This window comes from Paroedura picta, chromosome 7, assembly GCF_049243985.1.
Source record: "Paroedura picta isolate Pp20150507F chromosome 7, Ppicta_v3.0, whole genome shotgun sequence".
Lineage (NCBI taxonomy): Eukaryota > Metazoa > Chordata > Lepidosauria > Squamata > Gekkonidae > Paroedura > Paroedura picta.
Genome location: NC_135375.1, coordinates 32,460,881 through 32,483,402, shown reverse-complemented (window position 1 = coordinate 32,483,402; position 22,522 = coordinate 32,460,881). Strand labels below are relative to the sequence as shown.

At 41.6% G+C, this 22,522-nt stretch overlaps 1 protein-coding gene and 1 long non-coding RNA gene across 3 annotated transcripts in view; one reads left to right on the top strand and one right to left on the bottom strand.

Annotated features, from left to right (window-relative positions):
- Positions 1-22,522, bottom strand: part of DMGDH (dimethylglycine dehydrogenase) — an 84,382-nt gene that overhangs the window by 16,390 nt on the left and 45,470 nt on the right. For both annotated transcript variants that reach the window (XM_077347315.1, XM_077347316.1), the window contains 9 exons: positions 19,768-19,972; positions 14,328-14,576; positions 13,665-13,863; positions 8,043-8,212; positions 7,666-7,819; positions 6,324-6,489; positions 4,441-4,571; positions 3,317-3,534; positions 2,006-2,163 (listed from right to left, as the gene is read on the bottom strand). In XM_077347315.1, the coding sequence (XP_077203430.1) occupies positions 2,006-2,163; positions 3,317-3,534; positions 4,441-4,571; positions 6,324-6,489; positions 7,666-7,819; positions 8,043-8,212; positions 13,665-13,863; positions 14,328-14,576; positions 19,768-19,972 (1,650 nt within the window). The remainder of the gene's footprint in view (positions 1-2,005; positions 2,164-3,316; positions 3,535-4,440; positions 4,572-6,323; positions 6,490-7,665; positions 7,820-8,042; positions 8,213-13,664; positions 13,864-14,327; positions 14,577-19,767; positions 19,973-22,522) is intronic.
- LOC143841759 (uncharacterized) lies at positions 16,629-19,423 on the top strand. Its single transcript, XR_013232790.1, has 3 exons — positions 16,629-16,725; positions 17,767-17,806; positions 19,253-19,423. It is a non-coding gene; the product is annotated as an uncharacterized LOC143841759 (long non-coding RNA).

Genomic DNA, 22,522 nt, shown 5'->3' with positions numbered 1-22,522 from the left:
ATCCCATTGCATTCAGGAATACAATGAGTGCTGGATTGGAGGGTGGGGTGGAAGAACTCTGCGGATGGCCTCTCCCTCCACCTAGGACCTGGAAAGGCTGCAGACTGGAGGCCCCAAGAAGGAAACTCACATGGCAGGGAGGAGGGAGTGGTCAGGGGTGGGGGACAGAAGGTGATTGGCTGTCTGCTAGACAGACAGGCAAGCCGATTGGAGGACTCAGGGGTGGGACAGCCACCCTGAGTGGGTGTTAAGCGCTGAGTGGCACTTAAGCCACGAGACCTCCTCCTCCAAGCGCTTACCAGAAATATTAAGTGGAACAGATATACTTGTTTTATTTTAAGCACATTGGATATACATGTTATGTAGCTGGATGGCTGTTTGTGTTATGCCATTAAAGGTATGAGAATTGAAATTTTGAAGAAATTATAGTTTTATGTTAGGTCTGAGCTAAACCACTTGTGTTTTACCCTTTTAATAGTGCTATGGAATGCTGTCCTGTGTTATTCCTATCTGCTAGCGCTTAAAACAAACAAACACAAACCCTCCTAGTCTTTCACATGCAGCAGTGCCTATTTCTGATTCTTTCGTTGTTTTACTTTGGAAACTATGAAGTTTGGGGCACAGACAATAGTACAGCGGTCCATTCTTCTATCAGGCATATGTTTGAGGCCAACACAAGCACCATATGACACCAGAGAGGCCCCCCTCCTCCTCTTTCCCCTCCTGAAATCTGGCTAAAAAAGCAATGCCAGATCTTACTCTGACCCGTGCGGTCAGAGTCACAGTAGTAGGGCTTAGTTTAAAAAAAAAAACAATAGTTATTTATATATGTTTTTACGGTAAGTAGCCCTGAGCCTAAAATGCATTCAGGGTAACTTCTTGAACTTCAAAATTCCTTTTGAAATAAAATAGCCTGGGGACAAATGGAAATGTTCTTTAAAAGGTCTTGCACAGCATTGCCAGTTTTTGACACACTTATCAGAATGAGTCGAGGATGTTCCAGAAATAAAAGCTGAAATCCGGTGCAAAGCTCCCCATGTTTATGTCTAATTGATTTCAACTCTGCAAGTTGCTTTCTGGTTTCTTGGATTGTTTTCCAGTTGCTTACTAAAATAGTTTTAAGGATTTGGATTGAGCCTCTAATTATCGTAAGATCCAGAACTGTCTACGTGGAAATGGCACAGAGCTTAATTTTCAGAGGCTATTCTAAGTAAGAACTCCAGCCAAGCCATAGGAACTCCAGTCACAATATCCTGAAGTCATGTCTGGTTGGTTGGAGCCACCTTGACCCTGGGACCAACCCCCCCGGCCCCCCCCCATTCGTCAACATATACTATGGAAAGTGGAAAATGCTGTCAAGTTGCATTTGACTTAGGCAAGAGACTAACAGAGATGGTTTGCCATGGCCTGCTACTGCATATAACCCTGGACTCCCTTGGTGGTCTCCCACCCAATTACTAACCAGGGCCAATCCTGCTTAGCTTCTGAGATCTGATTAGATCAAACTACTCTGGGCTATGCAGGTCAGAACAGTCTATACCAGGGGTAGTCAAACTGCGGCTCTCCAGATGTCCATGGACTACAATTCCCAGGAGCCCCCTGCCAGCGAATGCTGGCAGGGGGCTCCTGGGAATTGTAGTCCATGGACATCTGGAGGGCCGCAGTTTGACTACCCTTGGTCTATACTATAACAGCAGGGGTAGTCAAACTGTGGTCCTCCAGATGTCCATGGACTACAATTCCCATGAGCTCCTGCTGGCAAACGCTGGCAGAGGCTCATGGGAATTGTAGTCCATGGACATCTGGAGGACAACAGGTTGACTACCCCTGCTATACAGGAAAGAAACATCTGCTAATCTCCATAAATGTAATGGAAAACATTTTTCTCTGTAAAAATAAATGTTGATCATATTTATATCCGCTTTCTCTCTCATTTTTCCATCAAATGTTAAAAACCTAACAGAATAATACATAGAGGAAAAAAATAACATGGCTATTTTCAAACCTCTGCTCCCCAGGCACGAAAAGCCTTTTCTAGCCTCAGTGTGTTCAGTGCATATGTCCCAAAGTTGTCTATTCCTTCTTCCTGGCCTGCTTCTATGATGGCATTGTATAAAGCTGCAGTATCTTTTCGGCTGTGGTACAACTCCCAGCCCAGTTCACCTATTATAAATCGAAGAGTAACATCTTGAAATAAATCTACAATTAATTTGTCACTATCATCATTTACAAGTTTGATAGGAAAATAGACATTAAATCAGTGGTTCTCAACCTTCCTAATGCTGTGACCCTTCAGTACAGTTCCTCGTGTTGTGGTAACCCCCAACCATATAATTATGCAAGTGTTCTTTCACAGAAATTAAACCAAAACTGGCCAAAAGCATGACGATCCATTGTTCATGACTGTATATGTATTGGGTTTTTTCCAGGGTTTCTCAGTTCAGTTCTGCCCCTTGTCCCACCATGCCAATATCACTCTTTTCCACTGCTCAAGGCAGACAAATGCTCTATCTCTGACCAAGCTGTTCGCCCTGCCGTGACTCTTCTTGAAAGGGTCGTTTGACTCCCAAAGGGGACCCCGACCCCCAGGTTGAGAACCACTGCATTAAATGAAAAATGTTATTTTCACAGCTGAATTTGCATGAGAGAATTACATTTAAAAAATCACCAGGGCTGATTCTGCACTTACTTTGTTTTTTTCCCCATTGTGGATCCTGCTGAATTCAGATCGATCTACTTCCTCTATCACCCTCTCCCAACTGAAACACAAAGTGTTCTGCACTAGATTGTGGAAGCTCAGAGCAGGGAGGGGAGGAGAGCCAAGTGCAGCAGGCTTCTCTTTTCTTGAACGGGGGTGGGGGAGGATTGGAGACAGCAGAGGTGGGGGGAATAAATCCAAGAAGCAAATCTCTGTTGAGAGACGTTAGGGCTTCTGGAGCGCAGTCACTTTAAGACAAGCCTTACAACCAGGAAGTCTTTGAACTGATACCCTGGCCAATCACGGAAGCCTGCTTTGCTACAAGGCATGGAGGAGGAAGTTAATTCGCAAGAAGCATGAATTTGCACACTTACTGATGCTGATTTTTCAAATATTGAGGGTTGTATTCACTTCTGGATATTATAGAGGAAAGGTAGGATCATTCCAGATCAATCATCCATGTCACATAGGGAAACTTTTAAGCGCCCCAAATCAAAATGAAAATCCAATTCAGTGTAGACGGCAGGGATTTATTTAGACTGGGAGTGAGTAAAAAGCCCCGTGCAGACTACACCCAGGTTTTCCTTTTGTGACTGTCACTGCTCCCCCATCATTTACCTGTGTATGAAATTCGAATTGCAGTAACAGGGATACCAGAAATCTTTAAGCGCCTGGATAGGAGAAAACTAAATGCAGCATCACTGAGGTTCTCTGTCGTTAATTTCTGGAGGACTTTCCGTGCATATGGACCTGCTATACCAAGGACTCCCAGTTCTTCTGTAATGTTTGTTATCTCAGTCTTATATTGTCCTCTCACAGCCTCCTCTTCAATCCACCTATAAGGGGGTTTATTAAAATTAATAATTATTATTATTATTTCAGCCCACCCATCCAGTGTTGCTCAGGGCAGATAATAGCATTATAAAACATCATACAATAAGTTTAGCATTATTAAACTAACTAAATGCCCCCAAGTAAAATTTCTAGACGAGTCTTAGTATCAGGAGCTGGTCTTTCCATCTCTCCACCTAATAGTAAGGCCTGCATTTATTGGTGGCTGTTATTTTTGGCCCTGACCATAAGTCTAGTGGAATAGTTCCATCTTACAGGCCCTGCAGAGCTGATTAAGGTCCCATAAGGTCCTGATTTCCCTCAGGAACACATTCCACCGGGTTGGGTTAGGCCCTAGCCCTGGTTGAGGCCAATCTCATCTTTGGGCCAGGGATCCTGAGCAGATGGTGATCCAAAGATCTTAATGTTCACTGCTAAATCCCGCAAGTGCTTCCCTCCTCTTTAACTATGGGGGGAGGGGAAATGATAATTTTTTCCCAGCTCCAGTTTTTAAAATTGACATGTTTACCTCCAAATTTTAACAGCATAAGTGCCCTTTATTTTCTTTATTTCAGTCCTTGTCTCTATTGTACTACAACAATCCATCTTGGTAAACAAAAACTAAGCTGGGACAAAGCTATTTCTGGTAACTGTATTATACTGTTTTGATTGCATTGTTTTTATTATATAAACACCCTTGCCTCTCAGTGAAAAAAGGGCAATTATAAGTGAAGTAAATAAGTAAATTATTCTGGGAAGAAGACAAACACTTGCAGTAAAGCCTTGACTGAGAAAGCCCCAACATGCACATGTGAACTTTGTTTTGACTTTCCTAAACAGACACCTCTTTCTGTATACCTGGAACCACAAAAAAAAGCTTTAAAACTTGAGTGGGCATAGTTTATGCTTACCTCAAATCATGAAGCTCTGATCCAGAACCAGTAACTAACAAAAATTCCCCATCTTGCACATGAGAGATTGTAAGCTCAGCATACACTCTACCTCTTGGAGTCAACAAATGACTTATATTTGTGAAACCCACCTGTATTAAATTTTAAAAGAGCAAAAATTAAAACATTGTACAGTAATGCAAATCTTTGATACAAATTCCTTCTCCATTCTAGAACCTAAATTCAGCAAAGAGTTAGGCATGCCATTTTCTTTTTGGGCCGTCAAGTCACAGCCACCTTATGGGTTTTCAAGGCAAAAGACATGCAGAGGTGGTTTACCACTGCCCGTCTCTATCTAGCAACTCTGGTATTCCTTGCTAGTCTCTCATCTTAATACTGATTAGGACTGACCCTACTTAGCTACCACAATCTGCTGAAATTGGGTTAGCCTGGGCCATCCAGGTCAGGGCATGCCTAAGCCCCGCTTTTTCAAGAGCGCTTCAAATTCTCCAAAGCACTGTTGTTTCTCTAACGTGAAGGGTTTTCTAACTTGAAGGGAATTATGGCACAATCCAATCTATGCTCAATGAAAACAATGGATCCCACCTAGATTACTGTGGGGGCAAAGAGGATGCAATTTACCAGCTTTCCATAGGGCCTGCAAGACGGAGCTCTTCCGCCAGGTCTTGCGTTGAGGCCGGAGCCTGGATGGTAGATTGGGACCCCCCCACCTGTGTTACACTGGCGGTCACTATTCCTTCCCCTTGGTTGGGTCAAGCTGTATTTCTCGCCGCCACTTGAATCGGGTGGGTTGCTTGATTAGGCTTGTTATTTTATGAGGATTTTATTGTATTACGGGTTTTATGTGTAGGCCAAGGCTTTGTGGCCTACAGGTATGCTCCTGCTGGGAGGAAGCCGGGGGGGGGGGGAGTTTGCAGCCTCCCTGCGAGCCGCAAAGCCCTGTCGCTGCCGGCGGGGGTGGGGGGCTTTCCACTCCCTTTAGCCTGGGAAGCACTCTCACCACGGCGAGAGCTGTTGCCGGGCCAAAGGGAGCCTCCCACAGCAGCACCACCGGCAGGGGAAGGGGACTTTCCCCTCCCATTAGCTCATTTTGCAGGCCAAAGGGAGCCGCAGCCACCCTCTCACACCCTTCTGCCTGCCGCCCCTTTCTAAGCACATTTTTTAAATGAGCTTAGATACTAGTTTATTTATAAAAAATAAAATACGTGTGTCCTCTTCAGGTAGTCTAATAAAGGTGGCTTCCAAAAATTATATGTAATAAAAACAGAGCACCATGGAAGTTAACAACTAAAACTTAGCATCCAAAACCAAGCCAAATCATATGGAAGGGCAGTATGGAAATGAGCCGTATGGAAAGGCAGTATAGAAATAAAATAAAATAAAATAAATACATAACATAGAGTATCTTAAATCAGAGTTGATTCCATACAAGTTTTATTCCCGGGGACTACCACCAATATTGAAATTTAAGGATTTGTTACACACTTATTTAAGGAACCAACTTTAATTTTAAAGTTTCTAAGTGGTCCCCGAAAAGCTTCTAGCAGAACTTTTAAAAGTTGCAACAGTTTAAGAGTTAACGCTCTCAGAAATCCTGCAACAGCACCACCCACTGGTAGGGATGGTTAAATAACCATGACAGAATCCACAATGTGAAGAAACACAAAATGCAAAGACCCCATTTCAACATTACACCCAAAGTATGGACATGAAGAGTGTCCTGGGAAAGGACAGGAGCACCAGGAGAAAAGAGTTAGTGAGACCTCACTTCTTCACTTTACTGAGGTTCTATACCCTTTGCAGTTTATGTGAATGAGGATATACTCTTGAAACTTCTTTGCTTGGGATTTCTAGACTGATTTAGTAATTACGTCTCCATTTACCTTTGGAATCACATTTGCAAACAGATGGTCCAAAAGTCTAACAGAATCACGGCCACTGATGCTAAATTTGCCAAATGGAGTAAGGTCAATCACGCCCACTTTTTCCATCACCTGCTTATATTCACGGCCTACAGGTTCAAACCAGTTTGTCCGTCGAAAACCTGGCCTAGAAAGAGAATGTTTAGCTGCATTTTAAAAACTTTGCTGTGATTTAAAAAATGACTCTAAAATAGCCCATTCAACAAAATGAAATATTGAAATTATGTTTTCCCTGTTCTCTCTCTTGTCAGAAGGAGATAGATCAGCATTATATTCAAATTTATCAATTAGTTGCACCAGAATAATAGGTTTAGTTATTGTTCAGTTACCGATTCCAATCAATCACAGCAATTTAGCCTGTTTCATACTGAAAGCAAATTTCTTAGGCTTTGAGCCTACTACACATCTGCAGAATGATAGCTGAGAAGGATTTCTGTCTTTCCTCTTTATCTTGTACACCTTGGAAAAGTGATTCCAGGGATTGAGTGCATGCATGGACTAAAAGTCAAGCAAAATAGGCAGCTGCTATTAAAAGCAGTCACAGTGGCCTTTCCTGAACTTTTACTTATTTTCAAAATTGTATACCACTTCTCTTCATACATATTCCTTAAGGTGGCTGCTGGGCCTCCCTTTTGTGGTTTGCAGGAGCAAAAGTCAGACTGCTTTTGTCCTCTCCTCAAGTGTGGCTGAAACCAGGAGTTTTCTGCCCAAGTACCTTTCTTCTAGGAGCTGGAAACAGTGTATATGCAAGAGTGCCTTCTCCTTCATGAGCTTGTCAATTGAAAACATTACCAAAGGTCCTTCTCAAGAGGCCTATGTTTTGGAAGGACAGGAAGATATTTTCTGAAAGGAAGGTATTTTGTGATTGCACCTTGGCTATGGAATTCCATGTTAGGGATGTTCATCTAGAAACATCACTGTCATAATTTAGGCACCAGGCAAAGTTAACCATATTTTTGCCTTTCATGATAGGGTTCCTATTTCAGTACCTAGTTGGCTTTCTCATTTTTAGTAAATTTCACTACAACTTGAAATGAAGCTTTTTTAAAATGGTGGTGCTACCAATGTAGCTGTTCATTATATTCCTTTCTTTGTTATTGTCAGCCAACTTGACTGATCATTGGGATGAAAGGAGGTAGGTTTAGGATTTCCTTAAGTGAAATGACGGAACAGAATATATAGCTTTCCAAAAAGCTTAAAATATATTAACAGTTACCTCCACAATTTAAATAGAAAACGGCACCTATTTCTATTAATTTTAACGTACAATTTTTACCCACCACAATACAGATCTTTCACTTACTTGTATCCAATGTCATCACCAGGTCTGTAGAACCAATGAGGTTGCTCCCATCCTGCATGGAAACCCATGGAGCACTTAGATTTAAGGTCTTCATAAAGCCCACTGACTCTTTCTGTAGGTCTCCCAGCAAATCTTTCTTCTTTAGGATACCCAACTACAAAGGTAAAGGGCAGGAAGGTTACACTAGATATCACATATCAGCTGGACAAAATATGTAAAATGAAATAGGCTTTTGCCCATGCACCTCCCAGTTCTGTTTATATACAACAATTCTACATGGGTTGCAAAAAAACAGTAAGGATAAAACAAGGACAGCACTGTATGTATCTTTGACTCAAGTGCCAATATTTTTAAGATGCAAAAAATCATTATCTTACCGATATTGTTAAATCCATAAGATTCTCTTGCTTTTGCTGCTGTGAATTGTGTGGTTGTCCATTTTCCGTATCTATTTGGATCTAACTCTATGAGATCGAAAGGCGGCTCCCCGTTGAGTATCCAGTCGCTGAGATACTTTCCTATGCCACCGGCATGGATTATGCCATATCTGGGGGAAAATATATATATTCTACCCCTGCTAACTTATTTCAAAAAACATTTCAGCATAGGATATGATTATTATGGACTCCCCATGTTTTCATTTTTCCCCTAGAAATAATTTTTCTAGCTTTGTCTGTCAAGTCTAACAAGTAAAATATAGTGTGCTGATTTCTTGTTCATGCTAGCCTCCCAAAACTAGATGTCAACATACAGTAGGGGCTTCCAACCATTTTCAGCCTTCAGAGCTTTTGGAATTGACAAAGTGTGGTGACCACAGCAGCAGAATGGCTGCCACAGAAGACTGAGCCAGCCACCAAAGTGCTGTGATGCTTTCTTTCAGTCACATAATGAAGATTCTTGTGCTGTATGGGTAGCTGAGCCCATAGCATTGTTTTTTTAAAAAATCTGCAGCCATTCAAATCAGAAGCCTTGCTAGGTAAGAGCCCATCTGGCCCACCCAGTTTCTAAAAACACTTAGTGGGCACCAGAAAAGGTCCTGGCAGGTGACATGCAGCATTACAATCACATCTTATTTGTTTATTACATTTGTATGCCAACCTCCCCTAAGGTTCAGAGCAGTTCACATAGAACATAAACAAGAACAATACATCAACATTTGTGATTATAATGAATGAAAGGTAACAATAATAATAATAACCATAAACATTCCAACCCAGTAAACAATCTAACAGACCCATGGTTGGTCAGCTCCATTGTATGAGTTCAAGGGAGGGAGGCTCAGGGGCCCAGTAGACACTGTTTAGTTTCGGTCAACCTCAATCAAATGCCTGGTGGTGGAGCTCCCTTTTGCAAGCCGTGTGAAGGTTTTCGTTCCATTGGGGCCCTGATCTCCTCTGGGAGCTCATTCCACCAGATGGGGTCCAGGACAGAGAAATCTCTGGATGTGGTTGAGGTCAAATGGACTTCCTTGGGGCCAATGATCACTAGGACTGAAGCTTCTTCCAGGAATGCTGATATTTGGTCCATGACAGCTCTTTCAACCATTTGCCCCCAGTTGTCATGCTCTTGTGGGTCCAGATATTGATTTTTCAGCAGTGGGCAAACCACTGCCTCTTTTAGCCCTTCTGGGAATTCTCCTGTTTAAAGGGAGAGGCTAATTATCTCCTGGAAGGGGCCCCTTATTCTTATATTTGGTGTTTTTATTAGCCATGATGGGCAGGGGTCTAGTGGGCATGTGGTTGGTCTCACTGCTGTAAGCATCCTGTCCACTTCTGTCAGCATGAGTCATCTGAGGTTATTTACCGTTCTCTCCAAAGATGTCCAAGGGGCCTCTAGTTCACTTTCTGTATCTAAGGTTGGAAGGAGGTCACAGTGGAGTGTCAATATTTTGTCTGCAAAACCTTGAGAACCTCGGGAGAGAATCAGGTACTAATTCATGACTATTTCACACAGGAAGAATCATTATGTACAGAATAGCCATCGTGGTATAGTGGTTGAGAACAGCGGCTTCTAATCTGGTGAACCAGGTTTGATTCCCCACTCCTCCAGGTGCATCCAGCTGGGTGACCTTGGGTTCACAGCCCTGATAAGGCTATTCTGACTGAGTAGCCCTGCCAGGGCTCTCTCAGCCTCACCTACCTCACAGGGCATCTGTGGAGGGAAGGTGATTGTAAGTCACTTTGAATTTCCTTTGGGCAGTGAAAACAAGTATTAAAAACTCTTCTTTTAAATTCCCATAAACTGCATAACTCCTGTTTGTCCTATGTACCATGGAAAACCAATTTGAGCCCCTTGCAGAAAAGGTAGGACAAAAATGTCACTGACATTATTCCATCGTTTTTGTATTTTGAAGGATGTTAGTGATAATTGCTACCTGTCAATATCCAAAGCAAATAGATTTCCAGGCATACCCATGACACATACAATGAGTTGGATCCAGCCAGCTTTTTCACTCACTCCCATAATTCCATGCGTTACTACAGCTCCCTTTCACATTGCTTTTGACCATGTTATTATATGTATGGTTTTATGTATAGTTTCAGTTATATGTAAACCGCTCTGAGCCTTTGGGGAAGGCGGTATAAAAATACGAATAAATAAATAAATAAATACACCTCCCATGACCCCCAGTATACCTGGGGACCCTGAGTTGTATCCAGACTAACTTTTCTTCTAACAGAAGGAGTCAGTAATTTTACCCATTCTTGCTGTAGGCCCTGAATTTGCCTCTAATAATATTCCCAAAGGTCTCCTGTCCCTTAGGAGCTTGGTTTGGGGAGATCATTGGGTTACAGCAGAAGCGGGGAGGCAGGAAGGAAAAAGTCCCTTGCACGAGCAGAATTTTTAGTCTGGATCCAACCCTTTATTCTCCCTTTTTTAGTAGAGGAAGTGCTTGTTGGATCCAATCCAGTTTGTGTTATTTCCTACACAGAAACCCAGGAAATGTACAAGGTAGTATGATAATCAACTTTCACAAGTTGTTACTAATCCTCTTCACTCTGCTTTAGGCACTCTACTGTACAATGGGGGAAATAACAACTTTAGAGGGTCAGCATGAAGAAGAATGAGTTTATAAACCTTGACAACCACCCTGAGTTTTAAGAGTTATGTGGGTAATTAACTGAAATTGATAACAACTGAAACAAACAGTGCTTACATGGCTGATGTACACTGAAGGTAGTTATTTTTTTTTTCAAATAATGTAGTGTATTATTTATGTAACAGGAGTAAAGCTCCTTATTTCACAATGCATCCTCCAAAAAGTAGACAGTTAACTCAGTTACTTAATATGGTAGAGGGGGAAATGCCTTGCCATAACAGATGCTTCAGAGAGATCTGATAAAGGTCTTGGAAAAGAATATAGATGTCCCATCTGATGTTTAGTGAAATCGATAGTTCTGCCATTTGCTACCACCACAGTTAACAAGGTCGAAGTACTGATATGACAATGTTCTGAACACTGGACTGATAAGCTCAAAGGCAAAAGTTTCAGTCATCACTGGATTCAGAGAGGCAAATGCATTTTGGTAGTCTGAAATTATTAACTTATTCCAGCCTCTCTCAACATTTTTCCTGTTGAAAAACCCTTGAAAAATTATTCAGGCTTCAAGAAAACCGAGAAGTGCTGTGATCGTGCAAAATATAGCTGGAAAGCATAGCTGTGTACGTGCTCATCCAGGGCCCCTCCCCTTCCCACTGCCTCCAGACCCACCACTGTCCATTTTGGCTCAACATGACCATAAAGGGTCATACATACATATTTAACAATTTTTAAAAAATATATAAAAATTAATTAACTCCCACCCATTCAGGAAACCCTTCCTGGACCGTTAAGAAACCCCAGGGTTTCACAAAACCCTGGTTGAGAAAGCCTGACTTATCCTACTTAATAATTAAACAACACAATGGGAGTGGTGGTCAATGAGAGTGGTGGGATAGAAATTAAATTAAAAAATATTTTTTTTAAAGCTAGGCCAAGCCCATTAGATTTTGAACTACAGATTAAGCACCTCTAAAAACACATTAGCATGAGGAGTGAAACCAGCAAGGAGCAATGATTACAGAGTCAGATTAGGACTGGGGACATCTGGGTCCACATCCTTCCTCTTACATGAGCTCACCTTGTCCTTTAGTCTAGCCTACCTTAAAGGGTCCTTGTGAGGATAAAACAGAAAGAAAACAGTGGGTGGATAAACATCTCCAGATGCTGTTAACTGCTCTGTTATTAGGCTACCTATAAAATCTTCCGATGACTGGCCTGTGCACATATACAGTCCAATTTAGGAGACTACCATACTGGCTAACCAGGTGGTGGGGTGACTGATTCACTGGAAAACAGAATGCCAGACTGCTGTCTCCATGGACATATCCCTTCCTGTTTTAACATCTACAGAGGAGTGCTTAATGAAGACGTCTGCAGGTGATCCAGGTGGCTGCTGGGCACACTTTAGCTTCATCGAAAGGCAGCACTGAGACTTTGTCCAATGTCCTCATATATGTAATGGACACTGGATGAATGCCTACTCATAGACTCATAGGTTCTCTTGATAGTAGAGACAATCCACCTAGATGATGGTCTTTGGAACCAGTTCCTTCTAATCCGATTTCTTCAATTCCAAGTGCTTAGCTAGTTCCATATAACCTAATTTAAGTTTTGACTTTGACCTGTGTTTCTTTGGTGGCTTTTCTAAAGATGACCTGTTATCAGGTGTCCTGGAATGTCAACAGTTTGGGTCCAACTTTGGAACTGAGTTGATCAAGACCATTTGAGGGCAAGAATTGCAGTAAGAGACTTATTTGGGAACTAAGAAAACAGGTTATTATAGCAGGCCAGGATGTTTTTCTTGCTGGGTTAGCAGATGTAAAGTCAGCCTTTCCCCATGAAGCAGTCTTAAGTTGGGATTCGTGGTCAGCCCTGGCTTTGGGAATAACTGCTGACAAATTTTACATGCGGATACGTTATGGCTTTCACCCAAACACAACAAACAAATGGGAGTGCTGATCCACTCTTGTTATCTTTGTCAAATAAGAGAAGCATTTCTTGAATGCATTTCTCTTTTTTTAGAGAGAGAGAAGAACAAGGCGGTAACCAAGAAGTGTTCTCCAGCTGCGGCAAAGAGAGAGCTGAGGGACAGTGTGGAGCCCCTCCCTGGAGCACATGACCACTGGGAAGGAAAACAACTCCAAAGGCTCCAGTAGGGAGTGTCTCCTCCTGCTCAGTTACTAGGCTAGCTAGAAAATCTTGTGGTGGCTGGCCTGGGTGCCTGCATAATTCTCATGTGGGACTGCACAGGACAACAACAATGAACCATGTGTGCTTTAGAACAGGGGTAGTCAACCTGTGGTCCTCCAGATGTTCATGGACTACAATTCCCATGAGCTCCTGCCAGTGTTTGCTGGCAGGGGCTCATGGGAATTGTAGTCCACAAACATCTGGAGGACCACAGGTTGACTACCCCTGCTTTTGAAGATAAAACATATCTTGTTTTATGTCTAATTTCAAATATGACCTAAGGATGCAGAACCAAAGTATACACAGTGAGAGAGGCACAGGGATGGGGGCATGATGTGAGAAAGAAATGAATCCTGGAGGGGATGAAAACTAGAGAGAGGCTGAAAAAGGTAAGTGGGACAGAGGGAGAGATGCCGGGTTTCCCTTTGTGCTTGCAAGTTACTTCTAAGTAATTTAAGTAAGTTATTTACAAGTAGCTTACTTATGCTGCTTATAAGTTACTGGATGTGGTATATTAACAATATGCAGTTAGTCTCTTACAAGTACAATGTCCCAGAATAGAAGAAAAAGCAGAGAAGGGGGGGGGGGGTCAGCTTGGGAAAGCAAAATAAGCTAACAATCAAACATGCAAAATGTGGATAGACAAAGTAGAGGCCATTGGCATTACCAGAAAGGTGAATAGCAACGTTAGTTAATCTATTTTTAACAGATTATTTTGTAGAAGGAAAGAGAAAGAAAATTTCACTGAAGAGATTGATTTACTCACCCAAAACCAATGGCCACCCAGTAATTTCGAACACCCTGATGTGGTCCCACCATAGGCAGAATGTCTGGAGAATATGTTATGGGACCTGCAACTATATTAATAATCTCTGCTTGTTTTAGGACTGGGACCATTTCCATGGCAGCCTCAATGTGATCCATTATTCGTTCCAAATCAGACTCAAACAGCTCCTTTCCAAAACCTTAAAAATATAATAAAATGAGCTTTTGTTAGCTCTGAAAGCCACATTACATAAAGATGTTAAAAATACATTCACTTTCCCATACACCCAAATGTTACCAGACAGAAGTTGCACACAGAGAAAATATTTTTCTGCACTCCGGAGCTAGAACTTGCTCTACAGCCAAATTCAACTTTGTATAGAAACAAATATTCTCCAAAAAAAAGAAAATTAAATCTTTAAGCTATACTGGAGAGTCAAATTTGCATGATTTTCCTCTTTGTGATTCTCCAATTAGATCCTTTAAACTTGTTGTGATCATGGCAGCTCATTAAAGCTTGTCCTCTGAAGATTGTACTCTGTCCTCCAAATGGATCAAGCCTATGCAATTGTTACGTTCAGCAGTTTGTTAATGGTTCATGTAGTTCCATTTTAATTTTAGGCTTCTGGAAACAGCTGAAGATATTTTTGTGAAGAAAAGTTACCTGGTGGGACTCCATGTTCTACCCAGGATTCCTGTAGCTTCATTTTTTCTTGGTTTTCATATGGGCCAAATAAAAACCCATCCCTCTCTTGCCTTAGATAATAAGAACCTTCTAAATCACGAAGCACGGGCATTTCCTTCTTCAGGGCTTTCACTTCAGGGATAGTTGTGGTCACGACATATTGATGGTGAACTGGTATGAGTGGGTGGGGCAACCCAATCATTTTGCCTATTTCGCGAGCCCAGAATCCTAGGAAACACAATGAAAGAAATTAAAATATCAGAACAGAAATTTAAAGCAAAAGTGAAATATTTTAGGATAGATATAATTACTTCTAGTGGCATAAAAATTCAAATGAATACAGATAACCACAGATGATATACACCAGGGGTAGTCAAACTGCGGCCCTCCAGATGCCCATGGACTACAATTCCCAGGAGCCCCTGCCAGCGAATGCTGGCAGGGGCTTCTGGGAATTGTAGTCCATGGACATCTGGTGGGCCACAGTTTGACTACCCCTGATATCCACTGAAACCAGATGCACAGGCTAGCATTTTCGCAAATACAAAATTTTAGGGTAAACAGCAGAAGGAGTTTCATATAAATTGGCTAATGGAATCAGCTGTGATCTGGGAGTTCCTGCATTCCAAACTCAGATCTGTCAGAAACTCACTTTGTCACCTTGGGGTATATCATTATTATTCTGGTTAGAAATGTCACTTCTTTAAATGGGTTTGTTCTTGCTATTACTATTATTTCAGTCTTCACTGAAAGACTGGGTTCAGAGCCTGTTTTGTCTTGCTGTATCTTAGTCTCCTGCTGGAGAAATAAGAGGCCAAAACTAGTGAAAAATGTTTTCCCCTAGTTACATCTTATTAGGAAATTGACTCCCTAATTGAAGATGACCTTGTCTGGCCAGGCTGATCTATGGTTCCATTATTTCAAGGCCAGAATACTGTTATATGCTCTAACATGGAGCTTCTCTTTAAGACAATCTAAGCACAGCAGCTGGTACAATGTGGTACTATGACTAGCCACCAATTAGTTTCTGGGTCTGGTTCATTACCTTGAAAGGCCTATATGACCTGCAGCCATATACTTTAAGAATCACCTCTCTGTGAATGTTCCCATGAGGCAGCTCCATTTTCCTCAGCCAAGTATATTCTCAGCATCCCTTAAGCCAGGCATGTTCTACCACGGCCCTTTTTCTGTGGCTGCTCCACTCCAATGGAATAGTCCCTCAGAAGATACTGGGAGGTTCTATCCCTCCCAGCTTTCTGATTATGTTATAAGACAGAGTTGAAGAGAGCTTGGGCAGGGCAGAAATACCTGGTCAAGGAGTTTGTAATTTGGCTTTAACATCTTTTTATAACTGTTGTTTTAGTGTTCACTGTGTTACCAAAATGTTTTTATATTGTAGCTAGCCATCCTAGGATTTCTGGGAGAAAAGCAGATTTCTAAACATTAAAATATTAATTTTCACTAATTTTGTGAGATAACTGTGATCTTCTGAATGTATGAGGCTGGATACAGGATTAATGTCAAAAGCACTCATTCCACCAGGCTAGAGCCAGGGCTGAAAAGGCGCTGGTTCTGGTCAATGCCAAGCAGATATCGTTGGGGGCAGGGACTACCAACAGATTTGCATCCAATGAACCAAGTGCTCCCTGGGGAACATATTGAGAAAGGCTGTCATTTGTACAGGATTTAGTCCTGTTTTCTTAGAATCTGCTGAGTGACAGTTTAGTCACTAAAATAGCTAAGCACAGTTTTAATTTGGCCATAGAAGCTACAGCTGTTCAAAGTCCCTTCTTGTTCATTTTGGTCAGCTGAGTTTCAGTCATTGATACCTGTTAATATTGATAAAGTGGTTGGTATTGTTCAGCCTACTGGACTCTTCTCTATTTGTAAAAAGATTTTTATACTAACCAAGACTGCTTTTTTGAATGAAGAATAAATGCTGTTTCACAGAAACCATTGTAAGATACCCCAATTAAATTTTCATTCAGTATCACAATATAGATTAAATACAAGCCTGAATCCAACATACAACTCCTAGCCTGATATTTTGGGAGGAAACAAATTAGTCATTATCCTTACATAAAACAAAAACCTTAGATGGCTGATTGGCATTATAAATTCCTGGATCCAAAATACTGCAAACAGCAGAAGGCTTGGGGAATTCCCCATCTGCCACTGCAGCCCACTGAGGCTCCCAAAATTCTGTTCTGTGGGCACCTGAAGAGGAACTGAGAAATCAGCAAAAACTGTTTCCTTTCCTTCAGGTGGCTAGACTGCACTTTTTAAAAAGCTTAAGACAACTGAAGGACTATGAAGGGTTATTTCTTCACAGAAACAGAGAACCTTGAGTGACACATTGCTCCAAGCAATCTGATTGGTAAGCATCAGCTAGGCAGAGAAAAGATTATTGAATTGGATGCCAAGGAGAATTCATTTGGAATTTATCCTTGACTGAGAGCAGTTTAGAACACACAGAAGAACTGGGGAAAGTTGGCAAGAAAAAGTGGGTAGTAAGATGGAGGCTCCCATTCATGCCAAGAAAGGGGATAGTTCTTCTAAAACTGCCCCCAAACAATGGGCTAGATCTTGTCAGGTGAACAGGAAAGGAAGGCTCCACTTTGATAATCAGTGAAGGCTATGTTGGGGATCACAGTTAGCGCTGAAGAGTACAGAGATCCCTGGTGAAGTGTGGTTAGGAATGATCTTAGGGACCTTAAGAGTCTTCCAAAAACAAGTCTTGATGTTTCAAGAGAAGGGGTTTGGGTACTGGAAAGGGTGCACCAGCCTTCTGAGAACCAAATGAGTTAGAAAGTACTCAAAAGAAAGTGTACTGAACTGTTTGGCAAAAAAAGCAGGAATAAAAGCCTCTCTACATAAATATTTAAGTCATTGTGAATAGCTTAATAAACTCTAATTAGCCTGAAACATAAAAAAATAAAGGCTGTACAAGTACTGTGCATGTGTTGCATGTACCACAGAATTATCTATACTGAGGTACCTCAGAAATGTTACCCTTGATTTTGCCTGACATTTCCCCTCTATGTTAAAGTATTTTGTTAATTTGAAACATAAAGCTTCTCATATGCCTCTTGTGGCGCAGAGTGGTAAGGCAGCAGACATGCAGTCTGAAAGCTCTGCCCATGAGGCTGGAAGTTCAATCCCAGCAGCCAGCTCAAGGTTGACTCAGCCTTCCATCCTTCCGAGGTCGGTAAAATGAGTACCCAGCTTGCTGGGGGGTAAACGGTAATGACTGGGGAAGGCACTGGCAAACGACCCCGTATTGAGTCTGCCATGAAAATGCTAGAGGGCGTCACCCCAAGGGTCAAACATGACCCAGTGCTTGCACAGGGGATACCTTTACCTTTTTATGCCATTTTAGTTGTATAAGTTAAAGGGGGTTCCCCATTTCTTCCCTCAGGTTCCTGGGCTGAACAACTGTGACAGTCAGAATTCTTCAGGTAAGAAGAAACATAATTAGGGTGGCTCAGACACAAAAGGGAAAGTAATATGGAGGAGGAGAAAGTGGATAGAACATCAGAGTAGCCTTGTTGATCTGAAGCAACAGGACAAACAGCAGCTTTAGGTCCAGTGGCACCTTTTAGACAGACTACGTTATATTCTGGGTATAAACTTTCATATACAGGCACATTTCTTCAAACACAAAGTATGTTCTGTTCCTTTCCCTTATTCCACAAATGCTGATATGCTGGTGGAAGAAAATCTTTAACTCCATCTCATAAGCTACCAAGAATATTAACCTAGCAGCAGGACTGGCATGAGAACTAGGAGTAAATTATTTGGAAAGGAGGATCTGAAAGGAAGAAAAAGGATTGGCTATTGAGAGTATTGAGAAAATGCTCTCATCATAGCTATGTTTACTTATGCTGACCCAGGTCATTAATCACTGCCAGCTCTAAATGTTCTCTTTGGTTGCTGAACATTAGAGCCACACGAGTATTTCTTTGATTTAATAAGTTACCAAACAATTAAAAAGCCCGCAGCGATGTCACAGGTTCATAACTAAATATTAAAATGCTGTTATATGCAGAGTTGGTAACTAAATTGTTATATAACATAGTACAAAAAAATTGAGAAAACTGCCCTCAAACAATGGGCTAGCTCCTGTCAGGTGAACAGGGAGTGAAGGGTACACTTTGACCATAAGTGAAGGCTATGTTGGGGATCACAGGACTTGGAATGTACAAAAGCCAGCTGGTACAGGCAAATTAGTAAGATGTGAACTGGGCAAAATTGCATGTCTGGATCTAACTCTACAACTTCTGTGTAACCCAGAAGCCCTGATTCCCAGGTGAAGATTCTAAGAGGGGCAGCCATTCTTCTGCACAGTAATCATTCCATAGTATCTATAAGCCTATTGTAACTTAGGTGACTACATTGAAAATTATGTGTAATGCTAAATAAATGATTCTATAATTCATAATTTCCAGGACTAGGATTGTACAACAGTGAAATCTGTTTCATCTACTTTTAAACTAACGGAGTAAACTATTCCTAGGAAATATTATCTACTCCAGAAAATAACTGGAAATTACAGTCAGTTCTTAGGGCCATTCCACACAATGAAAAAATAGCGAGACTCACACCTTCTGCAGACGCTGTTTTGTGTGTGTGTGTGGTTTTAAATGTCGCTGTCAGCCTCCTGCCTCCTCCCAGAGCTGATTTGTAGTGAGATCAGGGTAATCCCAAAAAGTGGATACCCCTGGGGAAATCAGGAGGACAGTAGTCATCATACGAGGAGATGTCCCGCCCTCACTTCCGCCCCCTTCATTTCTGGGAGCAACGAATACGCATTTGCGAGGCTGCAGGATGGTTTAAAAACATGTCCCAACCAATGCATCTGTGAATAGGATTCTCGTTTCGTAGCGTAATTCATTTTTTTTAAGAGTTCACAGTGAACCGCGGGGGTTTAAAGCGCCATGATGCGAGGTGATTGGTTGTCAGGAGAGATTGACGGACACAAGCTGGAGGAGGCGCTGGAAGCTTGTAGCATGTTCCTCACTCCTTGGAAGAAGGTGAGGAATGCTGCAAACACTATGATGGCGGACAGAAAAGCAGGAGGGCTCCCTAGTGTAAAATGAAGGTAGGACGCTACAAAATGTCGTGCTCGCCCATGCAGTGCCGATCATGTTTCTTTTCCCATTATGCGGAATGGGCCTTAGTATTAAATTTCCCAAAAATGTTAGTCTACAATTCTAAAACTATTAAAAATAAAAAATATTCATTTCATCTTCTAGAGTTCATTAGCTAGTTGTAAATCATCAATGATTTGCTTTCTGCAAGGTATTCATTACAGCATAAATATTTAATTAATGCTTAACTTGATCTAACCCAGTTTTGCAAAAGGTTTTGCTGCTGTAGTTCTGCTTCCAGGGACATCAAAATATCTTTCATTGCTTACCAGCTGTATTCACAACCCTGCTTGCTTGAATTATTCCATGTGGAGTTTCAACTTCCCATGTCCCATCTGATCTAGATTTTAAATTAGTTACTTCAACTGGATAGTTTAACAGAGCACCGTATTTCCTGGCTCCTGCTGCCAAGGCCATAGTAAGTGAATAAGGATCGATATGACCATCTCCAGGATTGTACAAGCCAGCTAAAACCTAAGTGGGTTAAACACAATAAAATGAAAGCCTCATAAATTCATAAATTGTAAAAAATTAAAAATCCATTTTGGATGAAATGTCAAATAATATCCTACATTAAAATAATATACAGAGTTGCTGTGTGTGCAAACACTCATCTAAAAAGCAAGGAAGCTTTCAAGATTTATTTATTTATTTTATTATTGTATTTTTATTGTACCCTACTCCCATAAGGGCTCGCAGCCATTTACAACATGGGCTGAAATACATAAAACAATTAATTTATACATTAAATTAAAATTAAACATTATTAAAATATCAACTCACTAACAATTAACATTCTGTTTAACTACCCACACACACACACACTGCATTCTGGCCATTATAGTTTACCCATCCAATGTCATGGCAGATAGTATCTAATAATGGCACAGGAAATGGGGGAGGGGGACCTTGAAAGGAGAATGGAGGGAAGGCCCAATTTTATTAATCACTTTGGCCTCAGCCTTTGGCCAGATGGAAGAGGCCATCTTACAGGTCCTGTGGAACTATGATAGATCCGTCAGGGCCCTGATCGCAACGGGTAACTCATTCCACCATGCTAGAGCCAGGGCTGAAAAGGTGCTGGTTCTGGTCGATGCAAGAAGATGTGTTTAGAGGCAGAGACTACCAACAGATTTGCACCAGATGAACCAAGTATTCCCCGGGGAACATACTGAGAAAGGTTGTCATTCGGAAAGGAATATAAGAAATAACTTGTGGCTTAGGCAATATTGCCATTAAATCCAGCTTCCTTCATCTGTACTGTTCCAAGAAGCCTACAAATCTAGAATCATCTTCTTCTTCTGTGTGGCTAGGGAAAGATAAATGTGAAGATCCTTAAATGCCTCTATAATGCAACATCTTTCAATACAGGTACCCATAATGTATTTTCCCATCTGAATATCAGGAGACTACTTCTAACTAACACCTTATGAATTTTCAAACATCTGTAAAACCAGAAGAAAGTATGTAAGAAATAATAAATAAAATGCATATTGGTTAAGGAAACATGCTTTATTCCACCATTTCCTGTCTGCTCTGCATGCTTATAATTTTTGTTATTTTATTACATTTATTTTAAATATTTCTATCCAATTAGGGCTGTCAAAGTGGCAAATAGTTAGCAAACATTAAAGTCAACTTTAAAAACAGATAAAAACTAAAACCATAAACAGGAAGGAGAGTCAAAAATATTACACCAACACACACATCCTATGAGACAGGGGAGGCATTGACAGAACTGCTTAATCAAAACAGCACTATCAGGATTGTGATGAGCCCAAGGTCACCCAGCCAGCTGCATGTGGAGAAGCAGGGAATCAAACACAGCATGCCAGATTAGAAGCCCCCACTCTTAACCACAACACCATACTGGCTTCTTTTATACATATGCCCCTACGATAAAAATTTCTGGGTGTGGGCCTAGACTCCAGATCCACTGGCAAGAGGGGGTGAGGGACAGGGGTATGGAGGAGAGAGGTGACAGAGAGATAATAATACACAGAGACAGAAATCCAAGACTGTTTCTTGAGTTGCTACATGCCTAGCCCCTGGTGGTGGGGCACTTAAAGCAAGGCTGCCAAAGAGTCAAGGTAGGTTCATATGGGAATAGGTAATCCTTAAGGTATGCCGATTCCAATTTATACAGGGCTTTAAAAATCAATATCAACAACTTAAACTGGGTCCAGAACCAACTGGAAGTCAGTACAGATAAAACAAGACTGGAGTAATACAGTCTCTATAATGTACTTGAGTGAAAATTCTTGCCACAGTATGTTGTAGCAACTAAAGTTTCTGGACACCCAACGTAGAGCACATTGCTGTAACCTGATCTAGATGTTACACAACATCACCCAGGAAAGACTGCAGATGGCTCAACAGCCAAAGCCTATGAAAAGCATTTCTGGCCACCACTGCCATTTACCAATAGGAGACCCAAGTCCAGCAGCACTCCCTAGCTGTGAACCTCCTCCATTAAGGGGAGCACAACCTATCCAGAACAAAAGAATCTTCTATATCTAGGTCAGTCCTTTCAGTCACCAACAGCACCTTCATATTGCCAGGATTAAGTTTCACACTGGAGAGCCAGCATGGGGCAGTGGTTAGGAGTATGGATTTCTAATCTGGTGAGCCAGGTTTCATTCCCTGCCCCCCCTCCATATGCAACCAGCTGGGTGACTTTGGGCTCGCCACAGCACTGATAGAGCTGTAATATCAGGACTCTCTCAGTAATATCAGGACTCTCTCAGCCTTACCTATCTCATAGGGTGTCTCTATTGTGGGGAGAGGAAAGGAAAGGCCGCTTTGAGACTCCTTCTGGTAAAGAAAACTGGTATGTAAGAACCAACTCTTCTTCTGCTTTTTCCTTATTAACCCTTATCCATCCCAAAACTGACTCCAGCCACCAACTCAAGCTTTCTACTGCCTCTCTGCAATCTGCTAGAAGCAGGATATAGAGCTGAAGATAATCCACTTATTGGTAACAGCCCAGCCCCAATATCTCGATGACTTCATCTAGCAGTTTCA